This window comes from Rattus rattus, chromosome 7, assembly GCF_011064425.1.
Source record: "Rattus rattus isolate New Zealand chromosome 7, Rrattus_CSIRO_v1, whole genome shotgun sequence".
Lineage (NCBI taxonomy): Eukaryota > Metazoa > Chordata > Mammalia > Rodentia > Muridae > Rattus > Rattus rattus.
In genome coordinates, this window is record NC_046160.1 from 68,413,789 (window position 1) to 68,440,409 (window position 26,621).

At 40.9% G+C, this 26,621-nt stretch overlaps 2 protein-coding genes across 3 annotated transcripts in view; one reads left to right on the top strand and one right to left on the bottom strand.

Moving 5' to 3' along the window:
- Nucleotides 1-26,015, bottom strand: part of LOC116905054 — a 33,131-nt gene extending 7,116 nt beyond the window's left edge. For both annotated transcript variants that reach the window (XM_032907745.1, XM_032907746.1), the window contains exons 1-6: nt 25,538-26,015; nt 12,526-12,647; nt 10,232-10,370; nt 8,633-8,754; nt 6,477-6,587; nt 1,041-1,147 (exon numbers count right to left, since the gene is read on the bottom strand). In XM_032907745.1, coding sequence (XP_032763636.1) covers nt 1,041-1,147; nt 6,477-6,587; nt 8,633-8,754; nt 10,232-10,370; nt 12,526-12,647; nt 25,538-25,634 — 698 coding nt within the window. In that variant the 5' untranslated portion in view covers nt 25,635-26,015. The remainder of the gene's footprint in view (nt 1-1,040; nt 1,148-6,476; nt 6,588-8,632; nt 8,755-10,231; nt 10,371-12,525; nt 12,648-25,537) is intronic.
- Nucleotides 26,016-26,051: 36 nt separating this feature from the next.
- Nucleotides 26,052-26,621, top strand: part of LOC116905055 (protein FAM177A1) — a 62,562-nt gene continuing 61,992 nt past the window's right edge. The window contains exon 1 of the mRNA XM_032907748.1: nt 26,052-26,302. The gene's annotated coding sequence lies outside the window, so the exon portion shown is untranslated. The remainder of the gene's footprint in view (nt 26,303-26,621) is intronic.

The window sequence follows — 26,621 nt, forward strand, 5'->3', positions numbered from 1 at the left end:
TTGAAGGTTAATATTCTCATCCTATTAAACCTTGGTTAACCCATACTATTTTATGATAGGTGTGATGGCTAGTGTTAACTGTCAAGTTGACAAAATCTAGAATCACCTGAGAAGAGGGCTCAGGGCTAACTCTGGGCTAGCTGTTAAGGTGTTATTTTGACTTGATTAACTGAGGCAGGGAGAGAGCTGAGCTAATTAGCACGCACTAGCTCACTGCTTCCCTAGCTCACTGCTTCCTGTTCCTGAGGTGGATGGACTGAACTCCACTCATCAGATGGGCGGTACCAAGGAACTAAACAGCCTTCCTCCTTAAGTTGCTTTTGTCAGAGGTCTTTATCGCAGCAAAGAAAAAGAAACTGAGACAACAAGCAGATTAGCACAATGACAGCAAAGAGCAGTGTAATGAACCACTGGGAACTGCTATAACTGTACCCTACGTTTACATCCATAAAAACAACATATTACAGAGCCCACTGAGATGGCTCAGAGTATATAAGGGTGGTTTAAGTAAAGCTCAATGACCTGAGGTTGATACCCAGAACACACATGGTGGAGAGAACTGGCTTTTGCAAGTGTTTTTTTGACTTCTACACACCCACTCTGACGAGCACAAACAAATGCATGTAAACTTTAAAAAAATTAAAATACATTTTAGAAAATCAGTTTTTGTCAAAATTATGCGTTTAATGTGTTTCATTATTAAAATAAGTTGATATTATGTACAAAGCGTCAAAGAATCAATAAAAAAATCTTAATAAAGCCATGTTGAGAGCTGGATGGCAGTGACAGGCAGATGTCTTGAGCTTGAGGCCAGCCTGGTCTACAGAGTGAGTTCAAGGACAACCAGGGCTGCACAGAGAAAACCCTGAATGAAACAAACAAAAACAAAAAACAAAAAACAAACAAACCAACAAAAAACCAAGTTGAGTTTGTCATTTAAAATCAGCATGAACATATTTCTACCTTACCCCAATCTCTTTTCACACTTTGCTGGACATATTTTAATAACAACAGTTTTCTTGCGTCAGTAAATAGCCTACCTGGCCTGCTGAGCCTCAGGAAGAAAATATTCAAAGACATTATTCATTACAATGACGTCGGCGGTTTGCAGAAGTGAACTCTGGGTACAGATGTCTGCATGAAGCACCTAAAGAATGAGTTCATTGTAGATGGTGAGAATAGCAGAGCACGCAGCCACACAGGAGATACCCACTGGGTCAGGGATGCTGTGAGGACCACAGAGAGATACTTCATGTCTAGTAAAACCCAGAAGCTTGCAAAGACTTGCTTTGAGTGTAATAATTTGTTTTGTTATATAATTGTGTCCCCTACTTCCTAATTAATAGTTTTTAATGGAGTTTAGAGATTTTTCCACTATAATTACATTGTTAGGTTTAAGAGTCCAAAGATTCAGGTTTCAATTATGGCTCTGCCAAATTAGATTTGTACTCTTGGGTAGTTAGTTTTGTTTTTTTAAGAGTGGTTATCAGTCCTGATTACACAATATAAAAATTATGGCTCAATGGTTAAGAGCATTCACTGCTCTTACAGAGAAATTAGGTTTGGTTCCCAGTAGCCACATGGCAGCTAAGAGCTGTCTGTAGCTCCACAGTTCCAGGGGATCCAATGCCCTCTTCTTAACCCAGTTGGCACCAGGCACACATGGGTATACAGACACTCATGGCAGGCAAAACACTCAGAACACATAAAATAAAATAAAAAAAATCTTTAAAAATCTCCACACCTCTCAAAATCAGAGTAAATTATAAACTGTCAAATTTGACAAAAATTAATGTGTCCTATACAAAATTGATTCTAACACTCCCTTGAATGTTATTACCTGCCAAAAATGTAACCAAAACAAGGTATTTAAACACTACATAGGGCTGAGGAGTTGGTTCAGCACTTAAGAGTGCTAAGCTCTTCCAGGACACAGGTTCGATTCTCAGCACCCACAGGGCAGCTTACAACCTTCTGTAACATCAGTCTCAGGGAACCCAAAGCCCTCTTCTGATTTCTGTGGTCTCTAGACACCACATATGGTGCAGACTTACGAGCAGGCAAAACACACACATAAAGTAATAAAATAAATAAATCTTTAAAAAAATGTAACTTAAACCATAATTAGGGCTTCACAGCCCACAGGGACAATAACGACAAGATACACTTATTTGATCAGAATAAAATAACAGCACTACAAATAAAGAATATACAAGGTGTTGTATGGTCTGATTTTAAGAAAGAATCTTTCTTCTAAATAATAAACATTCTACATTTTTAAAAAAATTCACTTGGCCTAGAATCTTTAAGCACAGTTTTGACACAATGATCAATAAAAAGAAGACAGCTGGGCCAGAGAGACAGCTCGGAGGCTACGTAGTTAATAATTACAGACACAATAAACATGTAGCCAGGTATGCAACAGATATGTAAACTAATCGTATTTCTATCTTCATTCTTCCTTTCTATCCGAGTTCCTCCTTTTCCTTTCCCATCTGTCTTCACATTTTCTTCCTATACTTCTACACAGATGTGGGGAAAGAAGGATCAGAAGGCTCAGTTAATCAAGACAGTCAACAGAAGTCTCTCAGGTTCCAGGGGCAGCCTCTGCACTGATGGTATTACAGAAGCCATACAACAGTCAAACTCAAGCAAAATTTAGTGGACATCTCTTATATGCAAGATAAAGTAGAGGGAGACAAACCAGGCTAAATGAGATACAGTATCTGTGGCCAAATGTATGACCCTGGAGTAATGTGACAAACACCCAGAAACAACTGTAGTAACCAACTCCCCAGTGCTATCAGAAGAGTGAGCTGAGAGCAAGGATAGTTAGTGTCATGGTTTGACTATGCCTGGCCCAGGGAGTGGCACTATTTGAAGGTGAGACCCTGTTGGAGTAGGTGTGCCACTGTGGCATGGTTTTTAAGACCCACATCCTAGCTGCCTAGAAGTGGGTCTTCCACTAGCAGCCTTCAGATGAAGATGTAGGACTCTCAGCTCCTCCTGAACTATGCCTGCCTAATGCTGCAATGCTCCTGCCTTGAAGATAATGAACTGAACCTCTGAACCTGTAAGCCAGCCCCAATTAAATGCTGTCCTTATAAGAGTTGTCTTGGTCATGGTGTCTGTTCACAGCAGTAAACCCTAAGACAGGACGAGGGAGAGCTCAGTGCCAGCTTGGAGGAGACAGATGGGAGCCTGGGAGACTGCAGACCAGAGGTAAGATAGTGGACGAACACAAAGGCACACTTACATATATTCACTCACTATAGAATGACAATATGGAGTTAGTACATTTTTAATAGAAAAGCCTATAAACCAAAAAAGATGAAGGAAACAGAAATAAAAACAACAGACACAAAAATTTCGAAGTTAATTAAAAAAGAGGTGAAAAGTCCTAAGGAATTTAGAGGAGACCTGAGAAATTGATTTCTGAACTAGAAATAATGAAGCTAGGATTCGACTTCCTTTGTTGCGAAACCTCTTTCATTCTGCCTTGTAATTGGCAGTGGCAGCTGAGAGAATAGAGAGAAATGTGAAAAGTAAGCACATCGGTTGAAAGGCAGTTTGGGAAACAGAGAGACACCTACACACTTTTCTCCCACCCCAGCAAAAGTGTACAGACTTACTGGATAGGACTAAACAGGGCTGTGGGCACAGGACAGTAGGCCTAGCTGAAGGACAAGGGATGACTGAAAACGAAACAGCAAAGGCAAGGTGTCCACCTGTCACCAACACCAGCTCTACAGCTCCCTCCTCTCCCACTCAGGTCCCAGGACTCTGCTCACTCTCCAGCAGATACTGGAAGGTCTGCTCTGGGTGATCAGCCCAGCCCCAAAGGAAGGACATCCCCCCACTATTTATCCACCATGATCATACAGTAGAGAAGCTCTGGTTATGAATTCTCATTTGAGGTGCTAAGAACTTCAATTAGCTATTTTCTCTCCCACATTTTTCTTTTTCTTTCAGTGTTGGAGATCAAACCCCAAGCTCCTTGTATGAGGTAAGCACTCTACCACGGAGACATACCTGTCTTGCTTCTTAGGCAATGTATGGGCAGACAACCAAGACTCTGTAGACTGTGGAGGAAGGACTTGCTAAAAATAAAAAGGACTATTACATACCCTTCAAAAAACAAGTAAAAAGCTGGACAAATAAATGAACAAAGAAAAAGGGGTCTAGAAAGTTGGCTTGGCAGTTCAGAGCATTTGCTGTTCTTACAGAGGACCAGGCTTGGATCCCAGCATCCACTTGGCAATTCACGATAGCCTGAAGCTCCAGCTCCCCACCCACATGGTACACATGAACATAAGCAGGCAAAACACACACATTAAAAAAAAGAAGTTGAGGGCTGGAGAGATGGTTCAGAGGTTAAGAGCACTGACTGCGCTTCCCAAGGTCCTGAGTTCAATTCCCAGCAACCACATGGTGGCTCACAACCATCTGTAATGAGATCTAATGCCCTTTTCTGGTGTGTTTGAAGACAGTGAAAGTGTACTTATATAGAATAAATAAATAAATCTTAAAAAAAAGAAATTGAAAAAAAAAAGCAAGCAAAAGAAAAGAATTCACTTGAAAGGGAAGATAGGTTTCAACACATACTATTAAAAATAACTACAGAAACTATCTTGTTGATTTTAAGAGCCCTCAATCAAGTATTCATCACAGCTTCAAGGAGGTGGGAATGGTTAAGGCTAGTTATAGGATGGTGTAAAAAGGCTTTATTTTAGAAGTTATAGATGTTAGAGTACTTGTCCTACATATGTAAGGCCCTGGGTTTGAGGCCACATTGGAGAAAAAGAACCAAAACAAATCCAAGTTTCTTAACAAAAAAAAGTTACTGATGGTAGCCATGGAAGGTACATGTCAGAAAAATCAGTACTGAAATAATTTATTTTGAAAAGTAATAAAAAATTCATAAAAATGTAAATAAACATTTTACATACCTTTATCATCATGTTTAAAAAACCAGAAGTACTTTATTATTATTCTTTATTAAGTATGATTCTTTAGAGGTCTTAATTTTTGTTTTTTGAGACAATTTCTCTGTATAACTCTGGTTGTCCTAGAACTTGTCCTATAGTCTAGGCTGGCCTCAAACTTACAGATATCCACTTGCCTCTGCCCCCTGAGTGCTGGGATAAAAGGCGTGCACCGCCACACCAGGCAAGTCTTAATTTTTAAAGAAAGCCTCATTTTCTCTTGTTTTATGTGTATGGGTGTTTTGCCTACATGCATGCTTATGTACCACATACAGGCAGGGCCTGTGGAAGCCAGAAGAGGGCGTCAGATGCTACTGAGTTGGAGTCACAGACAGCTGTTGCTCTATGTGTGTTGGGAATTGCACCTGGGTCCTCTGCAATGCTCTTAACTGCTGAGCCATCTCTCCACCTCCCAATGAGTTCTTAATTTTTAAACCTCAATTTTCAACTTCGTAGAAATTCCTGTTAGCTATGTGATTATTACATAAGACCAGTCTGAGGCCAGTATGATGTACACAATGAATTCTATGCCAGTCAGGCTAAGGAAAAAAATAAAACATGAATTTTGTTTGCAGTTCTAGGGACTGAATACAGGATTTTGTGCATGGCAGAAAAGTATTCTACCACTGGGCATTACCCCTACCCCATAAACTTATTACCAGGTAATTAACAAGCATAGGGAAAAGAAACAGGGTGGGAGAATAAAATAACTGCCTTTTATTAGAAAGACAAAGGTTTCAGTCTTCAACTTTTAAAAAGTTTTATTTATTGTTATTCCTGTACATGTCTGTGTGTCTACTTGTCTGTTTGCACACCATGTGCGTGCAGGTGCCTGTGGGGACCAGAAGAGCATGCTGGACGGGATGAAGAACAGCTGACCTTACAACCAATTGTGAACACTGGATGTGGGCGGGCTCTGGGAATCCTCCCTGGGCCCTCTACAAGAGCAGCAGACCCTCTTACCTGCTGAGCCATCTCTCCAGCCCCTGGATCTTTCTCCAGTGTTGTGCTGTCCTTAACATCAGAGATGGTTAATATTCTTTGCATTGCCATGTGAAGTAAAGAAGTACCTCAGTGAAATTTCAAGGATCGGTGCATTAAACAGACCCCTCCAAAACCCCCAAATCTTTTATCTTGTTACTTTTCTTCTTTCAGGAAAAAGGGGAAACTTGTTCTAGCCTAAGACCGAGATCCTTCCCTAACAACCTCTCCTGTGACATTTACAATAGCTCTCAGTTTGCAAGAGGATAAGCAACCGTGAGCAGTGCAAGCCGTTTAATTTCCAGTTTAATGAAATATACTGGCAGCCAGCCTTGGAGAGCTACGGTTCTGTTACCCAAACTGTCTGACACGGAGAAAACAAAGGAAACACTCTCTCTAGTGAGAAAGCTGGTCAGCTCAGAGCACGCCCACACAACAGCCGTGCTGTGAGAATACAGAAGCAGTTAGGTAAGATACACAGAAGTAACAGAGAAAACACAGTAACGGTACCTTTATTCTGTCACCGAACTGGTATTTCTTTATGATCATTTCCTGCAATTGGCAAAACTCTCCACTCAGCTCTACCCCACAGAGCTGCACTGCTGAGCTGTAAAGGTAACCCTGAAATGGGAAGACACGCATGTGACAGAACAGTCAGCTCGTAAGTAAAGGTTTATGTCTGCCTGAGTTATAAAAACCAAATTGTTATGAAACTCACAAAGTTCAGAACTTCACTGATCAGGGGTTTGATTGAAGTTATTAATTCTTATTACACAGCTACATTTTTAAAGACTGGTTTTTAAAGTTTCCTGATAAAACTGGGCATTCAGCAAAATTGGAAATTATGAAAATGACCACATTCCCAACTCTGTGGGGTCTAGTCAGCCTTCACAGTTTCTGGGGAGGTTCCATCCAGGAGTTAATGTAAGGAATGCAGTGACAACCATACACCATTTGGAACTAAGGACGGAAGGTAACCCACCCAATCAGTTAACAAGGGCAGGAGAACTGCTGGGATGTTTCTGTTACAAAGTAACAAAAGATAATCTGGAAGAAGAAAAAAAAAATCACCTAATTTTGTCAGGTAACCTTCTGTTTAAGGGTTTTTTGTTTTTTTAGGTTTTTTTTTTGTGTGTGTTTTTTGAGACAGAACTCATGTAGCACAGGTTGGCTTTAAACTTATCTTCTGGATGCTAAGATTAGAGACATGTACCGCTGTGGCTGGCTCCTGAAGATGACCACCTACCAACACACAAGTTTGAATCCATAGCGTCATCACATGTTTATAATATTTATTTATAACATGTCTCAAAGTGCATATGTCAATACTAAGGAATTTGGTATTGATTCAGTGATCTACTATAGGAAAAAAATCAATATATTCACATTATCAACACTTATACCTGTGAAATCAGTTATTTGACATTACATTTTTTGCATAGCTTTTTTTCTTTCCTTTCCTTCCCTCTCTTTGTTCTTTCTTTTCTGTGTGTCTGTGTGTCTATGAATACATAGGTGTATGTGCTCATGACCATGCCAGAGAATGGTGTCTTCCTCTCCTACCCTTCACCTTACTGTCCCAAGATAGGCGATAGTCTTTAAATAAAGCTATGGAGCGAGATGGGCAAAGCAGCCGCCCTTACAACCCTCTCTCAGAAGCCTTCCAAGAAGCCATCAAACTGCACCATCTATTCACAGAATGCAAGTTTAAGCCAAGCATTAAGGAGTAAGTTTCTGCCTAAAGCAGGAAGCAATTCTGAAAACTGACAGCACCTGCTCCTGGTAGGAGTCCTACTATGGCCTTGTGGGATTTTTTTTTTTTTTTTTAACAAGGTACTAATGATAGCTAGAAACCATATTTGAATTTTTTTTAACAAATTGATTTAAGAATGTTAAGTACTCATGATCTGAATTTAAAACAAAAGCTACACTGATGTGAGATTTCAGAAACAAAAGAAATGTGCATGTTTTGAGACACAGAAAATTGGATATAATGTATTCTTGGACATCACCATCACCCAGTGTGCACACTTCAAGACAAGGAACTAGATATCCAGAACTAGTAAGTGACTCGCTATGGCCACCCAAAAGTTTCTTGGGCCCAATATATTTCTTTTTGTGAGTTCTTATCAAAATGTACTATACTATTTTAATATAGCACAAAAAAAAAAAAAAAAAAAAAAAAAAAAAAAAAAAAAAAGAAAGAAAAAGAAGCATCCGTGGAGACAATCCTCAACCACAGTGCTTAGTGGGCTGAGGCAGGAGGGTAAGGGTTTAAGGCTATCCTCATCTACATAGCTAGTTTGAGGTCATATTAAAAACACCCCCTTCCCTACTCCAAAACAAAACAAAACAAAAAACAGAGGGGTAGTGAGTGGGGAGGAGAGGAGTGTCAGCCACGTGGCCTTCTGTTTATATTTGTCACTTGTGTTGTGGAGACAAACCAGGAGGAGAAGCTGGAACAGCTGGTCCTGTCTGTGAAATCCCAAACCCAGTTATTACCAGCAAGTCGTACTTAGGAGCCTGCCAATGGGCCGTATTTTAACCTTATCCTGTTACTTTAATAATAAAGCCAAGCTGTCACCTTGGACGGTGGCAGGCAAAGCTGTCGCTAGCAGGAGAAAGTATTTTCCACATGTTGAGTATGTCCACAAGCTGCACTTTACCCCATAAAGGACTGTGCCAAGTCTGGAACCAACGTCAACCAAGACCTTTCCGGACAGATCAGGGAGCACATGGTGATAAATGAACTTCAACTCCATGAGGGAGAAGGAATGAGAAATAAATCCTGGAGAAAGAAGAGAATGAGCACCAAGTTATACTTTTTGTTTGGGGGTTTTGTTGTTGTTCTTTTTTGTTGTTGTTGTTTGAAACAGGGTCTCCCCATGTAGCTCTGGCTGCCTGGATCTCACAGAGGTCTGCCTACGTCTACCTCAGACTTTTGGGGTTAGGCTTGCACCTCCACACTGGCTAGCTGGGGTCACTTCTATCCTTGTCTAAGTTTTGTACCCTAGTTTCCATGATTGACTACTCTGGTTTTCCTCTGACCTGGAGGGAACTCAAAAGACTCAACAATACGATGTCCTACATAATATAATTGTTAGGAGGAGGAGATATCTTGGTCAAACAACAACTACAATACCCCAAAGATGGAGACTGAATGGAGGCAGGTGGACCAGCCTCCAGGAAGACGTATACGTATGCCTTTGTCTCAGAGACGGGAGGGGCTAGGCCACTGAAGGCCTCACCTCCCTAGGATCCTCATCCTCACAACCCCTCAGCACACCAGTGATTCCTCTGGGGGTCCTGAAGCTAGACTAACCCCTTGTCATCTGAGTACTTGTCAGAGTATGTGACAACTATCTTAGACTCATTAGTTATCTGAGATGCTCTGGGTGTCCAATCATCATTTCTAACTGATTACATGGGTAGACAGAGGCTGCTCCTCAGGCTTCGACTGTCAAACCCAGGTCTATAATGTTTACAACCCAGCCGCTCATCTACGGTACTGGAGTTATTCATGCTTCAGTTTTTCCTCTAGCTCCCAGCCACATCTTTTTCCATCCTGTGAATGTCATCTTCAGAGATGCGTCATGGGCAAAACAAAGTCCAAATAAACATTTCTCAGAGTTGCCTGTCTATTTTATCACCTCCTGACTTGCTAAGCAGGGAACCTGTCTCACGGAAGTCAGCAAGTGGTCTGAGTATTAGTCTCTCTTGAGCATGTGAAATGTGAGCCCCACCCTCTGTTTTCAGTCATGTCTGATTAGTCTCTGGATTAGAGCTGTCTCTAATTAACCAGTTTCCAGATGTGGAAGCATTTCTAGGTAGGATACTGAGTAAATTAATCTCCATAGATTTTTTTTTAACTTTAAAAAACAAAACTCTATTGCATCTATCTACCTATCCACCACTTAATCTACTTACTTGAGAGTGTGTGAGGTGGAGTGCAGGCACGTGTGTGCCTCAGTGCACACGTGGCGGTCAGAGAACTTGAGGAAGCTGGTGCTCTCCTCCTACCGTGTGGGTCCCAATAATCGAACTCAAGTCACCAGGTTTGACGGCAAGCCTTTGCCTGCTGAACTATCTGGCTGGCCCTTAGAAAATATTTCTATGTGGATTCCCTACTTTTAGTTTTGGTAATGGCTATGCTAGAGGTTAGCTTTTATCCTAAAATACGTTCAATAGTCTTATTATAAATGTAAACAATAAAGACATGAAGAAATCAAAGCCACTTAAGTAAGAGCTCTAACGTGGATGCCCACCCAAAGGCGCTGTTCGGTGCGAGCCACACACTGTACAGTAGTTTCTGCTCACTTTTCCTTCCTCACATAATGTATCAATAAAGTCTTCATCATAGAGGAATGCATCAACGTGAACTGTGGGTTCTGGCTGCTGTCGTATCTGGAAAGACACATCAAAGGAAACAAAGTTCAAAGAAGCTTCTTTTATTGCTAAATAAGGCAAAACAGCAGTGGCCGCTATGCTACACTCTGAGAACAGGCACAGAAAGACACTACTGCTGAACCAGTCCTGTTTACCGCACCTCTGTCTTTTTTTAAACTGAGACACTGATAACTCTGTCTTTAAGCTGGAAGGACACAAAACTGGCTAAGATTTAACTTTGAGTCTTACATACCAATTACCATCAAAATACCTGGCAAGACATCTTTATTCAAAAAGCCAAGTTTTCAAATTGCTAAAATACTATTAAAACTTCGTTTATATATGTGAGCCTGGTAGATTCAATTTGTAATACCTGTATTAGGAAGACTGAGTCAGGAATGTCTGAATTTGAGGCAAGCTTGAGCAATAGAGTAAATTCAGTGGCCAGCCTGGGTTACAGCCTGTGTCAAAAAACAAAACAGGGGCTGGAGAAATGGCTTAGCCATTAAGAGCACTGACTGCTCTTCCAGAGCTCCTGAGTTCAATTCCCAGTAAACACATGGTGGCTCACAACCATCTGTAATGGACGCCTGATGCCCTCTTCTGGTGTGTCTGAAGACAGCTACAGTGTACTCACATACATGAAATAAATAACTAAATCTTAAAAAACAAAACAATCCCCTCAATCCAAAACATCAAAAAACAAACAAATAAACAACCAGGCTGGGCATGGTGGTACATGCCTTGATCACAGTACTTGGGAGGCTGAGGCTAGCACAGGCAGATTTTGAAGGCAGCCTGATCTACACACCAAGTTCTAGGACAGTCAAGGCTATAGTGAAATTGTCTCAAAAGAAAGTAAGTCAGACAGTGGTGACATATGCCTTAAATCACAGCACTCAGGAAGCAGAAGTATCTCTGAGTTCAAGACCAGCTTGGTCTCAGAGAGAGTTCCAGAACAGCTAGGGCTACACAGAGAAACATAGACTCAATAAACAAACAAATGAACAAACCTGTTATATGTACAATATATAAATATATTATAATTATAAATATACATTATATGTTAAATACATATTTAATACATAAAATATGCTAAAAACATGTAGCTGCCTCCCAAGTGCTTGAATTACAATGCCTTTTATTTTCCTTTTGAAAAATTCCAAAGTATTTTTTTTTTTTTTTCTTTTTTCTTTTTTTTCGGAGCTGGGGACTGAACCCAGGGCCTTGTGCTTTCTAGGCAAGCGCTCTACCACTGAGCTAAATCCCCAACCCACCAAAGTATTTTTAAAGGCTATATTATTATTAATAAATGCTTTTTCTTATTTAACAAATTATATCACAGCATGGTATTGATACAAACATTAATAGCACCCCAACTATATTACAAATCCAGTACCAACACCACCCCAAACTGTACTCTGAAATCTCAGTCTTAATGCTACCTTTCTACTTTGCTCTTCTTTTTCCCTTGAGATAGGGTTTCTCTGTGTAGCCCTGGTTTTCCTGGAATTTGCTCTGTAGTTCAGGCTGGCCTCTGAGATCCACCTGCCTCCGCCTCCTGAGTGCTGGGATTAAAGGCATATGCCACTACTGCCTGGCTTTCTTTGCTCTTCTGAGATCCATTCTGAAGACTAGCTTTAGTTCTAAGACTTGCTAAACTTAGTTCAAAATATCCACACACTACTGAAATGTTCTGGCTTGAAGCTGGTGTGGTGTTACATACCTGTAACACTTGGGAGGCTCAGAGTAAATTTTGAGGCCAGCCAGTTCTACAGAATAAGACCTGAGCAATAAAACCTGAATAACCACCAAAATAATCACACACACAATACCCCGCCCCAACCCCCTCCCAAACAACAACGAACAACCTGAAACACTGGATTAAATTCCTCAGCTCAGACGTCTATAAAGAGAAAAGGCCAGTCTGTTAACACTTAATTTGTTTTAAAAAATAGGCTCATAAACAGGATTCTCTACAAAGTGTTCACTAAGTAACCAGTACCAGGGAAATCCAAAGATTAAAGCCTCAAAAGAAAGGAGTACATGACGGAAACAGTAAATGAAAAACCGCATAAAGCTAAATTTACAACTAAGGAGACTACAATGTGTGGGGTTGGGGAAAACGTATTTTTTGAGTTTGACAAAAAGAAATGAGTTTGGATCAACATACTTTCTGAAGGGCTAGATGTTCTGAGCAAAGCATGGCTTCTATAGGCAAACAGTCCCGAAGGTCAGTGGCTATGTTCTTCAATATAATGTCATTGTTATCTTGAGTAAATTCATCGAAATCCCCTGAAAAAGAGTAAAAAGGAGGGGGCTGGAGAGATGGCTCAGTGGTTACGAGAACTATCTGTTCTTAACCAAAGGACCCAGGTTCAATTCCCAGCACCTACATGGCAGCTCACAACTCTCTGTAATTCCAGTTCCAAGAGATCTGACACTGTCACCTACACATACGTGCAGGCAGAATACCAATGTGCATAAAATAACAATACATTATATTAAAAAAGAGTAAAAAGGGAGCCGAAATACCTCTCATTCATGCCATCATACCTAGACTAAGTGATTAGAGATGATGTGCTTTCCATCAGAGAAGCCTGCTAAACACGGACAGAGCAGCACTAGCCCAAGGTTCATTTAAAATGGAGAATGTTTCAGGCTGTCAAGATGGCTCAATGAGTAAAAACACTTCTTAAGAAGCATGATGACTGGGGGCTGGAGAGATGGCTCAGTGGTTAAGAGCACAGACTGCTCTTCCAGGTCCTGAGTTCAATTCCCAGCAATCATAAGGTGGCTCACAACCATCTATAATGGGGTCCGATGCCCTCTTCTGGTGTGTCAGTAACAGCACACTCATATACATTAAGTAAACAAACAAACAAACTTTTTTTTTTTTAAAAAAAAAAAAAACGGCATGATGAACTCAGTTCAATCCCTGGAATCCACAAGGCAGGAGGGAATAACTCCCACAGGCTGTCCTCTGATCTCTACACATGTGCTATAGAGCTGTACACAAAATAAACAGATATAAAAAAACATACATTAAAATAAAATGAATCTTCTTTCTTCCTCCAAACTGCTCATCAAATAAAAGCAAAGAGATTCAAGAAAATAAGTAGCATTTAAACCACTTTCTTTTTATTCATGAATAGTATCCCCTTAGTTTTCAGAGTATTAAAGTCACTAACAAATAATAAACTATTTCATCTTTGACCATGTGACTTATTGTTCAAGGATGTCTCAGAAGACAGATAACTTCCATCTGAACATCTTGACTCCAAAAACTGCATCCAAACTGTGAAAGGAATAGGGCAGGGGACACTGTGGCCCAGGTGGCAGTGCTTGTCTACTTGTACTGGACCCCAGTTTGCTCTTAGCCACTCATAAACAAGAGGTGGTATCTTGCGCCTGTAACTCTAAAAGGCAAGAAGATCATACCTTAAGATTATTCCTGGCTATATGGTGACTCTGAGGATGCTGGGCTACATAAGACCCAGTCTTAAAACATAAACCAAATAAACAAGAGTAATATAGTCACCAAATACATAAACTACTTGAAATCATAGCAAAAGATGAATACACACACACACACACACACACACACACACACACACACACACACACACAATTTATTTATAGACATTAAGGTCTACTTTGAGGTCCAAATAGGCCTTGAACTGAAAGCAATCCTTCTTCTTTAGCCTCCTGGAGTATTGTAATTACAGATGTGTATTATAATGCCTGGCTAAAACAGCGTATTTCTTTAAAATTATTTTTTAAAAAATATTTATTATATATGTATGAGTGTTTTGCCTGTATACCCATGTGTGTTTCTAAGGAAGTCAGAAGACATCAAATGCCTTGGGACTGGAGTTTGGTTGTGAGCCGACAACATGTGGGTCTTGGGAACTGAGTCACCTCTCCAGGAATCAAATAGTACATTTTAAAAGGCTATAACCAGAGCTGGAGAGAGATGGCTCCCCATTTAAGAGCACTGACTGGTTGGGGATTTAGCCCAGTGGTAAACGCCCGCCCAAGGAAGTGAAAGCCCCTGGGTCCGGCCCCCAGCTCCAAAAAAAAAAAAAAAAAAAAAAAAAAAAAAAAAAAAAAAGAGCACTGACTGCTCTTCCAAAGGTCTGCTATTCTCAGCTCAATTCCCAACAACCACATGGTGATTCCCAACCATCTGTAACAGGATTCAATGCCCTCTTCTGGTGTGTCTGAAGACAGCAACAGTGTAGTTATATACATAAAATAAATAAATAAATCTTAAAACAAAACACCGTGACCAAACTTGGTCTGGTAGAAGGGCAGACTAAAGAGGGCAAAGATATGGTAAGAGATTAATAATGGGTTAATCTAGGTAAGAGTACAAAATGGAATTAATTTTTCTGTAGTTTCTACTTTCTATGGGTTAAACTGTATTATTTATAAGTAGTTCAAAAATAATCTAAAACAGAATATAACGTATCTGGAAATGAAGTACTCTTAAAAGCCGGCTTCCCTCTAGGATGCCAAATGTAGACTTCGGAAGACTATGAATAAAATGGTAGATTGGAAAACAAAGTCGTTTACCTTTCTCTGAAAAGACTATTATAATTATGGGTCCTTGGCAGGGCATAAAGAACACAGGATATTGTCTTCCTTACTGTTAAAAAGAGGTATGAAGCCAGACATTGTGGTTCCCACTTCTGTGATCTTAGTTCTCAGGAAGGTTGAGGCTGGAGGATACTTGTGCTTGAAGCCAGCCTAGGCTCTGTGGTGAAACCATCTCAAAAACAAAAACTGCTGTTCAGATTACAGGCACAGCTGAGTGGCTCAACATATGCTTAGAGAATGCAAAGCCCTATTTTTGATGTCCAGGAGTACAACAGGAAGGAAGCAAAAGAAAAATAGTTCTACAAACAAATCAACAATCTCTTGAAAGGAATATCATCCCATTTCTTCCATTTCTGCATCCTCCAAAACTTACTGTTAAGTAGGATCACGATTTTTTTTCTTTTGTGTGTTTGTGTGTGCACATGCGTTGGAGGCCAGACGTCCATGCTGAGTGTCTTTCTCAACCACTCTCTACCTTAGGTTTTGATGGCCTCTCACTGAATCTGGAGCTTGTCAATTCAGCTAGACTAGCTGCCAGTGTGCTCTAGGCTTCCTCTCTCTCCTCTTTCCCAGTACTGGAATTACAGGCCCCTGCTGCCGAGCCCAGCTTCTCAGTGGTGCTGGTGAACCAAACTCTGGTTCTCACGCCTGCATAGCAAGCACTTCACTCACTCAGTAATCTCCCCAACACTATGACCTTTTTGTAAAAACAATAAAAATTAATGTATAAATTATACTGAATTACTCTGAATTATAAATATTCAGAGTAATGAGATGTTCTATACATATTTATATTATTCAAATTTAAATCAGGTCAGAAATATCTCCTATACATTTGACATCTCTTTACGGTGAAAACATTCAAAATCTTTTATTCTACCTCTTAAAAATGTACGTCATTGTTATCTAGAGCCATCTTATTATGCAATAGCACATGATTATCTCCTTTCTTTTTCTTTTTTTTAAAATACAGGGTCTTACCCTGTAGACTAGGCTGACCTTGAACTCAGAGCTGTGTAGACCTAGTCTCAAAAGCACAACTATCTGCCTCTGCCTCCGGAGTGCTGGGACCAAGGGTGTGAGCTCACCAAGCCTGGCTCTCTTCTTTTTGTTTGTTTTTTGAAACCAGGTTTCTCTTGTAGCTATCCTGGAATTCACTCTGAAGAGCAGGCTGGCCCAGAAGTCACATAGATCCACCTGTCTCTGCCTCCCAAGTACTGGGATTAAAGGCATGCACCACTACCCTATGAGGCTTCCTTCCTAAACAGGATATTTATTTAGAATGACATCATCATGTTATAAATAGCTACGAATGAGATGTTTCATAGCTTGCAAAGTTCTTTTATATACAGAGTCAGTTCAGTGCTACAGCACCAACATTAAGGAGAGAGAGCTAGACCACATTTAGGACACCTCGTCTTAAGTTTAACTGAGTCTTAGATGCTACAGAGAAGGCTGGTAGCAGTATGAGAGCTGTGGCCGATGCCCATAAGGAAGGTGTTCTGCCTTGCTACAGAGCTGGTCTATCTCTCTGCATAAGAACATTCTTTGCTTGTATAACTTGAGCAAGGGGAATTAACACAGAAACAGACTACTTGGTTCTGAGCTGATACTCAAAGGAGCCAGACGATACCTTATAATGAAACAAAATAGTTAACAAACTCACTGTTTTAGGTGAAATGTAAAGAGTGTCTTAAGTGGCATTGTCCTTTCCCACTGTATTCCTAAAATCTAATTATATTTTCCCAAGGTGTTAATACCCAGAATCTGCTTAGTTGCTCTTACAGATAAAACAGACTGTGAGAACTTCTATCACTCAAATTTAATTTACTTACACCATTACTCTTAAAGAAAACCAAAAATCTCATTATACTAAATGAAAATATCCTAAGGCTCAATTTCTTTTAGTTACAAGCAGTCATGTTACAAAACAATGTCTTCATAAGAGTTTTACTTTCTAAAATCAAAGAATCTTAGGAAGCTACGCTCTGACCTCTTTTTTTTTTTTGGTTCTTTTTTTCGGAGCTGGGGATCGAACCCAGGGCCTTGCGCTTCCTAGGCAAGCGCTCTACCACTGAGCTAAATCCCCAACCCTACGCTCTGACCTCTTAGCAAGCGGCAGAATACCATGTACTATGACTTGCAGAGTACCGTGTCTTGGTATTTGACACACAGCTCCTTGGGGTTAAGCACACTCAGAAGGATTTCTTGGTTCGGCTAAGTTAGAAGCTGCCTCTCTGTAACAATCAGTGTTTCTCCTTCACCTTGAATGGTATCATTATCTTTAATGCTATACATTTACTGGATGAGCATTCAAGGGACACAAGATTGTGCAAGTTTTCAAACAATCATTTACATCTAAGAAACTTATACATGGTACAAATATTAAAAAAAAAAAAAAAAAGTAACAAACCCCCAGAGAGAGCTCTGACTTGACTGCATTCCAAAGTAGAAGGGGTTTCTCCAGTAACTGCAGACTGCTTTGTGCTGTTTCTAGTGGGATCTTACATAGTAAACAATCAACCTTTTTCTTCATCTAGTTTCACCTCTGCTCTTTGTAATGCTATTTCTAGAGACTCTGGACAGAGACTGAAGAGTGGATTTGGAGTTTGACTGCTTAAATCTGAATCCTGCGCCACCAACTTATTAATTAGATGAGTTACTCCACTCTGTGCCTCAGTTGCCTTTATCTTTAGTGAAAATAACCATCCCAGATCAAAAGACTGTTTTGGGGGAGTTAAATGAGAACATTAACTGAATATTTAGAACATTGCCTTAGGAGGCTGGGAGGTTGGCTCAGTGGATAAAGATACCTGGTGGCAAGCCCCATGACCTTGGTTTGATCCCCAGTTTGACGCCTACACACATTCTTATATACACATATTAATAATTATAATAAAAATATTGTCAGAATTCTAATCAGTCACAACCATCTTTTAAGAAGTTCATTTACATTTGAATATCAGCAATGTTTATTAAGGTAATTTTCCAAAATTACACTTTGAAAGCATTATCAGGGGCTGAAAGATGGCTTAGTGGTTAAGAGCATAGACGGATCTTACATGGATCCAAGTTCAGTTCCCACACCCAAACACTCCTATCACTCCAGCTCCAAGCCTTGAGCTTCCACCAGGGCCTAAACTCAAATGCACATAATGCCCACATATCTCAAAGTAATTTAAAATTTACTAATTTCATAATTGAAATGAAAACATGCACAATTTGACCATTTTGATAAGCTAGTTTCATTTATGTGTTTTCCTAAATGTTCTTATTCTGTTCCAAGTGTTTTCTTCATTCATTTGCCCCAGATTCACAATTATAATTTTCAGACTTCAAAAGGAAATTTTTAGCCAAGATGGGTAAAATTAATTTTATTATCTATAGTGGTTGACACATAACCTTTGAAAATTTTAGCTAACAAATCATTTTTCCCTAACGATGGCTATAAAAATATCAGAAAGGCAACTGATATACTATGAAAGTGTATAAAATGGAAATCACTTAAAACATTACATACTTATCTACTTCATGTGCATGGGGAACACTGTGCACATGGTTGTCAGAGAACAGCCTATGGAGGTCTGTGTGTTCCTAGCATGTGGGTCTAGGGGTAGAACTCAGGTGGAGTGTGGCAACAGCTCCTTTAACCACTGAGTCAGCTCTGTGGCCTTTGAATCACTTTACTATTAGATGATATTTACTCTAGGAAACTAAATTTGTTGAAGCTAGGCTTGGTAGCACACAGCCGTGACTCAGCTATACCAGAGGATTTCCTGAACCCAGGAGTTTATGACTGGCCTGAGGCAATATAATCAAACTGTCGGGGGGGAAAATGTTGCTGAAACATTATCCCTCAAAAAAACATTATTTTGAGAAAGAGCCTCAACACACAGCTCTAGCTGATCTGAAAGTTATGATGTAGCAGGCTGACCTTGAGCTCACAGAGATCTGTCTACCTCTGCCTTCTGAATGCTAGGATTTGGGGAAAGGCACCATGGTGCCCAGTTTAAAAAGATGTTAAATTACATTTAACTTATTTGTACATGTATGTGTATGTTTCTGTGTTTGTACTTTTGTGGACTCTTTCAGTTCTGACTGTTTCCTTACTCAAGTACTAAAACATGTTGAAGTTTTTTTAATGTACTCTCAAATTTTCTGAATAACTATTCTAAATTGCTCTGATAGATATGAGTAAGAATGGGTGGATTTAGGTGAGGTGGCATTTAATCCTGCCTTTAATCCCAGCATTCTTCTTTCTACCCTCCATCCTACTGGTGGGAGGCTAAGGCAGGATGGTTACAAATTCTAGAATAGCCTGGAATAAACAGCAAGATCCTAGCTCAAGACAACAAAAGAATATATATTTCATCAAACTGTCTCAGCATTGGATGTAATCATAAAAACAAACTTGGTTGTTTTAATTCACGTTTATTCAATTACTAGTTAGACTGAATATCTTTTAACCTGAGAGCTATTTCAGGAGGTGTAGTAACAGTTCTTTGGAAACTTTAACCTTTTGGAAAAAGATTAAAGAAGTGTTAATTGACTGCCTCAGGACAGTTAAGATTTTCTCAAATGATACAGAAGTGGGAAGAGAGGAGAAGGAAGTTTCTCCACAAGGCAACGTCAATCCTTAACAAGTTCTGCTTACATTTAATTAAATCTACAGGAAATAAACACCCAGGGCTGATAGCCTAAGAAGCAAACCCCACTTTGGGGGCTGGTGAAACGATGGTTCAGCAGGCAAAGGCACTAGCATCCTCACAGGCCTGTGCAAGTTCCTTACCAGCACCCAAGCAAAGGTGGGAGGAGAGAACGGCCAACAAAGCCACTCCACGTGCATGCTGCAGTGTGCACAATATTGTGCACAAGTATACTGTGCACATGTGTGTGTACACATGTTAACTGTAAGAATTTAAGAACCCCACTTGTCCTCTGTGGCATGCAGCCCTAGCATTGTTCTCGTCTTGTCACTTTAAGGAACTCATGTTAGTGACCACTTCATATGGCACCCGTTAACTTCTCATGACTTTCGTAGTGTACCACACCCACTCGTGACCCTATAAACCCGCCTCCTGCTTTAATCTCACTTTCACTCCCCTTCCCTACAAGTTTTAGATGGTTTCCTATTTCTCAATGTATCAGACTTCACTGTACACTTTTAACGCCCCTGACATCAGAACATAAATGTCCTAATATTTTTCAATTTAATCTTAGATTAACAAATAATCATTTTATGTTTTTCTGGGATACATGTATAGTTCACAGAAGAACCAGTCCAGTTAAAAAAAATCTGCTTTTTGCTGGGTGATGGTGCTTTTAAATCTCAGCACTCAGCAGGCAGAGGCAGGCGATCTCTGTGAGTTCAAGGCCAGCCTGATCTATAGAGCAAGTTCTAGCCAAGGTTAGACAGGGAAACCCTGTCTTGAAACCCCCACTTTCCCCAATTTTGTATCTAACAATAGACCAACATCTCCCCCTTCACTCCATTCCCTCGGCTACATGTAGTGATTCCTGTCCTACATTTCTCCAAATCCGGCAATTTTCTACTCACCATGTGAGTGCTAGCCTTTGGATGTGTTTGAGCAACTGAGCTTTAGTTAGTAGCACTCTTGGGGATGTTTGGACCTTTGTGGACAAAGGACCTGGCTGCAGAGAGAGAGAGAGGACTGTAGGGGAACAGCTAGAGGGTTAAAGCCCCTGATTCAGTCCACGGTCTTGGCTTCCTAGTTAGTTGTGGAGATGTGAGTAATATTACTTCTTCTTGTCTCCCTTAAGTTACTACCTCTTATGAGGTTACCTGGACCATAGAGATGAGAAAAATATCTACTACAGTAGTTAATCCAGAGATAATTCAGTATCTGTCTTTTGTGCCTGGCTCATTTCACATAACACAATACTCTCTACATTTATGTAAGTTGTCCTGAGGAATAGAATTCTTTTCTTTTTAACTGCTAAGGCTTAGTCTAGTAGAAGACTGGTGCTTAACATGTGGAAGTCAATACCACTATTAAACCAAGTAAGCAAGCAGGCAAGCAACTAACAAAGGCTGAGTAATATTCTACTGTGTACATATAAAATGTCTTAAAATTCCATTCATTGGTTGATGGCCACTGCATGTTGTAGACATCGTGAATAATGCTGTAATAAGCAGGGATACACACAGGTTTGGTACACCGATTTTAATTTATTTGGAGATTTAGCATAAGTGGAATTGCTAAGTATGCTAGCTAATTCTATTTTTAGTGTTTTAAGGGCTCTCCCACACCAAAATGGAATATATCAACAATACACAACAATAGCTTTTCCTTCACATTTTGCCACCACGTCATTTCTGACATTTCTGATAGTCATTCTAAGAGGTGTGAGATCAACTTCTCATTATTCCCTAATATTTTTGCTCTAGACGCACCTCAGTTGTTTCCCATGTTCTTCCCAAGCACACAGCTCCTTTTATTATAAGACTTACATTACTCCCTCTGGTTCATCCATGTCCCTACCTCTAATGCATAAGTGCACACGTTAAGTTCTAGGTTGTAGGATGCTGATTATGCAGCCTATCATTAAAGAGACTCCTGGTCCTGGACTAGATGAACACTGTCCCTTGCTCTCTTCTAAATACAACTAAATGCCCTATAAACAACCTAACTGGCACCATAAAAGAACTCAGAAAACTAAATGGTTAGTCACCACAGAATCTGAGGAAGTACTCTCTGGTAAACTGCTTTAAAATCTTTAATATAGACTACACAGGGTACTAGAAGTCTGCAAACCAGAACCACTATTCAGCACACACAGAAGACAGAGCAAAAGCATAAACTTATGAAAAGCTTGTTTGTGGCCAAAGACAGAGAAAAAAAGAACAGCAGAGACTGCTAGAGAGCTCCAGCCCCGACTGCATGCAGGGCAGTGGTGACTCAGTTTGCACCATGGGAGCCCGCTGACTCAGGCCCTTAATGCATAGGCATTGCCTGACTTTTCTGCCCAGTAGCAGAAAAAAATGACAGGCTGGTTTTGCCTTCTCTCATCAGTGAAAGGCAGCTTAGCAACACAAGATGGTTCGGAAGTGTCTTCTGCTCTTTTAGAAAGGATTGAGCAAACAGGTAAGAGAGGAGCAGCCAGGTACCTTCAGAGAAACCTCTATAACTACCATTCTTCTTAATGACAGAAGACTGGGGACAAGGAAAGGATGTCCATTCTTAGCATTTTTACTCACTGTAGTAAAGGCAGCGGGACTAGCTAGCATACATAGGAAGAGAGAACATATTCATGCAATTTGGGAAAAAGGAACATAAGAGGTTGGGGAAAGAAAACAGATTGTCCAGGCCCATGGCCTCACAGAGGATGACATGAAAATTCATGAAGCACTCCATTATTTTTTGTTTGGCTTTGAGTTTTGTTTTTTTTCTCAGAGAAACAAAGAATATGAAGTGGGGTTGAAGGATCTGGGAGGAGTTGGTGGAAGGTAAGGAACATGTTCAAATATACTGAAAGCAATTAAAAAAACATTAAAATATGAAATCAAGCTTATCTACATGATTATCTACATGATTCTCCATGTAGAATGTTCTAAGGTGGGCTGGAGAGATGGCTCAGTGGTTAAGAGCACTGACTGCTCTTCCAGAGGTCATGAGTTCAATTCCCAGCAACCACATGGTGACTCACAACCATCTGTAATGAGATCTGGTGCCCTCTTCAGGCTTGCAGTCACATATGCAGGCAGAATGCTGTACATTAAATAAATAAATAAATAAATAAATAAATAAATAAGTTCTAAGGTGCCTACAGGAATTCCTAAACCACTTACACATATATACATGTAAGCAAAATACTAATGAACATAAAGCAAACAAATCTAAAAACAAAACCCTACAACTGGGCTGGAGAGATGGCTCAGTGGTTAAAAGCACTGGCTGCTCTTCCAGAGGACCCAGGATCAATTCCTAGCACCCACATTGTGGCGTATAACCACCTATGACCCTCTTCTGGTCTCCCCAGACGTCAGGAACATATGTGGTGCTAGAAACATATACAGGATAAGTCCCCACACACATAAAATAACAACAAAGGGGTGTGGGATGATGTCACAGGTGAGGCAGGTACAAGACAGAATGAGGCCTGTCATTGGACGAGAAGAAAGGAAGGATGGGCGGGAGAAAACTTTGAGGGAAGGGGAGGAGACAGGAACAGAAGAGGGAAGGGGAGAGAGAGTAGCTGGGAGACAACATGGAAGCTGACGTTAAGATTCCACATTGTACCTTTACAGGTTGTTATAAATGTTCTTAAGCGGTGGATGTGTACAGGGTTTTGTATGTTTAGGTGGGCAATTATATCTTATCAATTGGATCAAAGGTTATTGTGTTGTATGTTCTTTCATGTGTAGATTTAAGTGTAAGGAAGTCGGGGGCGGCTGGTTTGGGCCGCCACAGAGTTGGGATGTGTGTTTCTGGCATGGAAACCTGCCTTGGGAACTAGATAGGTAGAGAGATTGCTGCCAGGCTCAGAGAAGAGGCCTTCGGCAGTGTGATATGGGATGGAGCAAAGCAGGTGAGAGGCTTTGCTGACTGAGACTTAAGATATCCAGCAGATATCTTGGGACACTGCAGTACCGGACCTAGAGGGGGTAAAAAGACAGCATTTTATTTTATTTTATTTTATTTAAGATTTATTTATTTATTTTTATGTATGAGTACACTGTTGCTGTCTTCAGACACATCAGAAGAGAGCACTGGATCCTATTAAGATGGTTGTGAGCCACCATGTGGTTGCTGGGAATTGAACTCAGGACCTCTGGAAGAGCAAACAGTGCTCTTAACCACTAAGCCATCTCTCCAGCCCTATTTTATTTATTATATTTTTATAACAACAATGGGGGAGTCACCACAACATGGTGGCAGTATTAGAAGGTTGAGAACCACTGGTCTACACGATCCTGACACTATCTGTAGGGCCAGGACATACCAAGCTCCCACAAGCAGGCCCATATGACCTATCTCTGTGCTATCTTACCAAGACCACACCAGATCCTCCCTGAGGCCCTTAAGGTAACATATATAGCCCATCTCTTGAACCCATCTTCACAGAAGAAGTGACAATTACTTTGAGAAGAGTTTCAATATAATTATACTCTGCTGGCTCTGGTGTTTGCAGAGACCCCTTACACTTTACTATTGCCCCCAGCCTACAATACATTTTTCCTTGTGAGCCTGAACCTTTAACTGATAAGCCATTTCTCCAGTTTCAATACTACATTTTTATAGTTAATAATGCTTTTGGAATAAATGACCTGATATTGAGGTATATAGAAAAACTAGAAGGAAGTTGGTACTATTATAAACAACTAGGTTAGTTAGGTAAACAACTAGGTAAGTTAAGGCTCAATAAAGTGATAGAAGACAACATGTTTATCGTGAGACCATGTCTTTAAAGCAAACTTCATGTGTTAGAGAGATGGGTCGGCTCTTCCAGAGGTCCTGAGTTCAATTTCCAGCAAACACAAGGTAACTCACAACCACTTGTAATGGGAATGGTGCCCTCTTCTGGTGTGTCTGAAGACAGCTACTCATATACATAAAATGACAAACAAAAAACCTTATTTTGTAAATAACTATCTTGAAGCACGCTTCCGGTATGTGTATATAACCATGGAGTGGTGTCTCTGGTTTCCTACATTTTCAAGATACTTTACTATCAGATGCATCAAGTCAACTTCAGTTTGGTGCCTCACTTAAATAATCTCTCAAAACGTTTAACAATTCTCTAACTACGCAAAGAATATTTTTCCTAACAGATCAAAGGCTGACGATCTAAAATCTGAAGTTGGAGTTGAGGGTGTAGATCAGAAGGCAGAACACAGGCCTGAGATTGATCTCCAGCATCAGCACAGGAGAGATGGACGAAGGAGGATCAGAGTTCTAAGTCATCCTCTCTTAAGTTTGAGGTCTAACAGTACTGCATGAGACCTTGCCTCAAAAATTAAAAATATATTGGAGGTCATATCAAATAAGAATACTTTAATAGATCTGAATGAAGTAACCTTGGGGATAAATGTTTTTCAGTATAGCATACATGAGTATAGTTCTCAAAATGGAAAGAGTATATAAATAAAACAGTGTTTTCACAAGGCCTTACTTCGCTAGAGAAGAAAAGTTTTATCTACTAACTAGATCTAATCACCTCATTTCCTCGATTCTAATTTGTTACTTTTCATATTTACTATTAACAGTTTAAAAGAAGTCTTTTTTTTCTTCCCCATCCCCTGAAAGATTATTAAATGGGCGGATAACTCCACAACCCAAAACCTTTCTTGCACAGAGCTTTTCCAAGTAGTATCTGCCTGTACGAGTAACTGAACAAAGAGGTTCTAGAAGCTTGCCCAAAGTCAGCCCCGGTATCGCAAACCACCTAAAGTTGGTTCTCGGGCATCCAATCCTAAAACGCACTCCGAAGACTAGGCGTGGGGTGTGCAGCGATCAAGAGCTGCCTAGCGATCCCGTGCCTATTCCCGCCCCTCCCTGGTACTCAAAGACTAAATCCAACAGCCAACTGCCATCCGCCGGGCTATAGCCATGACTGCTTACGGGTAGTCCTCATCCAGTCGAGCAGTGCAGGGACATCTGCGGGAGCCGTAGTTTCGAGCAGCTGAAGCACAGCTTTCCGAGCGGACCGAAAATCCATGGCGAAGGCAGCCAACAAGACAGAAGATTCTCGCCCAGCACGCGTAGCTAGACACGCGCCAGCCGCGATCCCACCCTCCGCGGATCCTCCAGTCACGAAGGCCAAAACGCTAAGCCCCGCCCCCTCGGGAATCCCTCCTCTCGCGGCTGCCGAAGCCTTAAGCCTCGCCCCCTCGCGGAATTCTCCTACACTTTGTCACCTAGTCGCTTTTCCTAAAGTCCTGACTTTCCCCGAGATTGCACCCGGAGAGGGCCTGTTTAACTGCTAGCTTGCCACCGCAGTGATGTCCAAGTAAGACACTAAGGCCACACTACAGGTCAGCGCAGGCAAAGAAACACCCCTTCAACCCTCAGCAGAGGGGAGCCGCAGAAACGGGGCTTTGTGCCCCGGAAGCGGAAGTGTATCTTCGCGAAGGGCTGAACTACGCTGAGTGATGACGTCTCCTCATTGGGCGGAAGGTTCGGTGGCAGTCGTCGGTATTCCAGCTGGTGGGAGTTGGCTTAAGGGTGCTGGGCTCTGGGCCCCTAGTTTATGTAGCTGGGAAGTTGGACTGCGTGGTCGTCCCTGTCCTTCTGCTTCCAGTGTTCCTGGGTTTCCTTCTGCGGCGTGGGGCCTCGCCAAGGACTCGCCGGCCCTGTGGGGCCACGGCTAGAGCGGTGCCTTTTGCGGTGAGTGTGTGGGGTTTTCCTCTCTCTGCGCTGCTGAGAAGGTAGGGTGGGGGAGCACAGCAAGACTCCTAGTTAGAGCGCCGCTTCTGCGAAGTCTTCCCGGATCGCCACAGGCTGGGATCGCCCAGGCTGAGGTGCACTGACACTTTTACTCTTGTCCTCCATCGCAAGTTTTACTAAACGATGCCCTACTACCCTTTTAATTTGTCTTTAGATTTATCAGAACAAAATAAGAAGTAAGCATGTGTAGGCTGGGCTTATGGACGACATTCCTGAGCAAGAATTTAGATGAAGCTACTTGTCCAAAGCCTTTTGACAT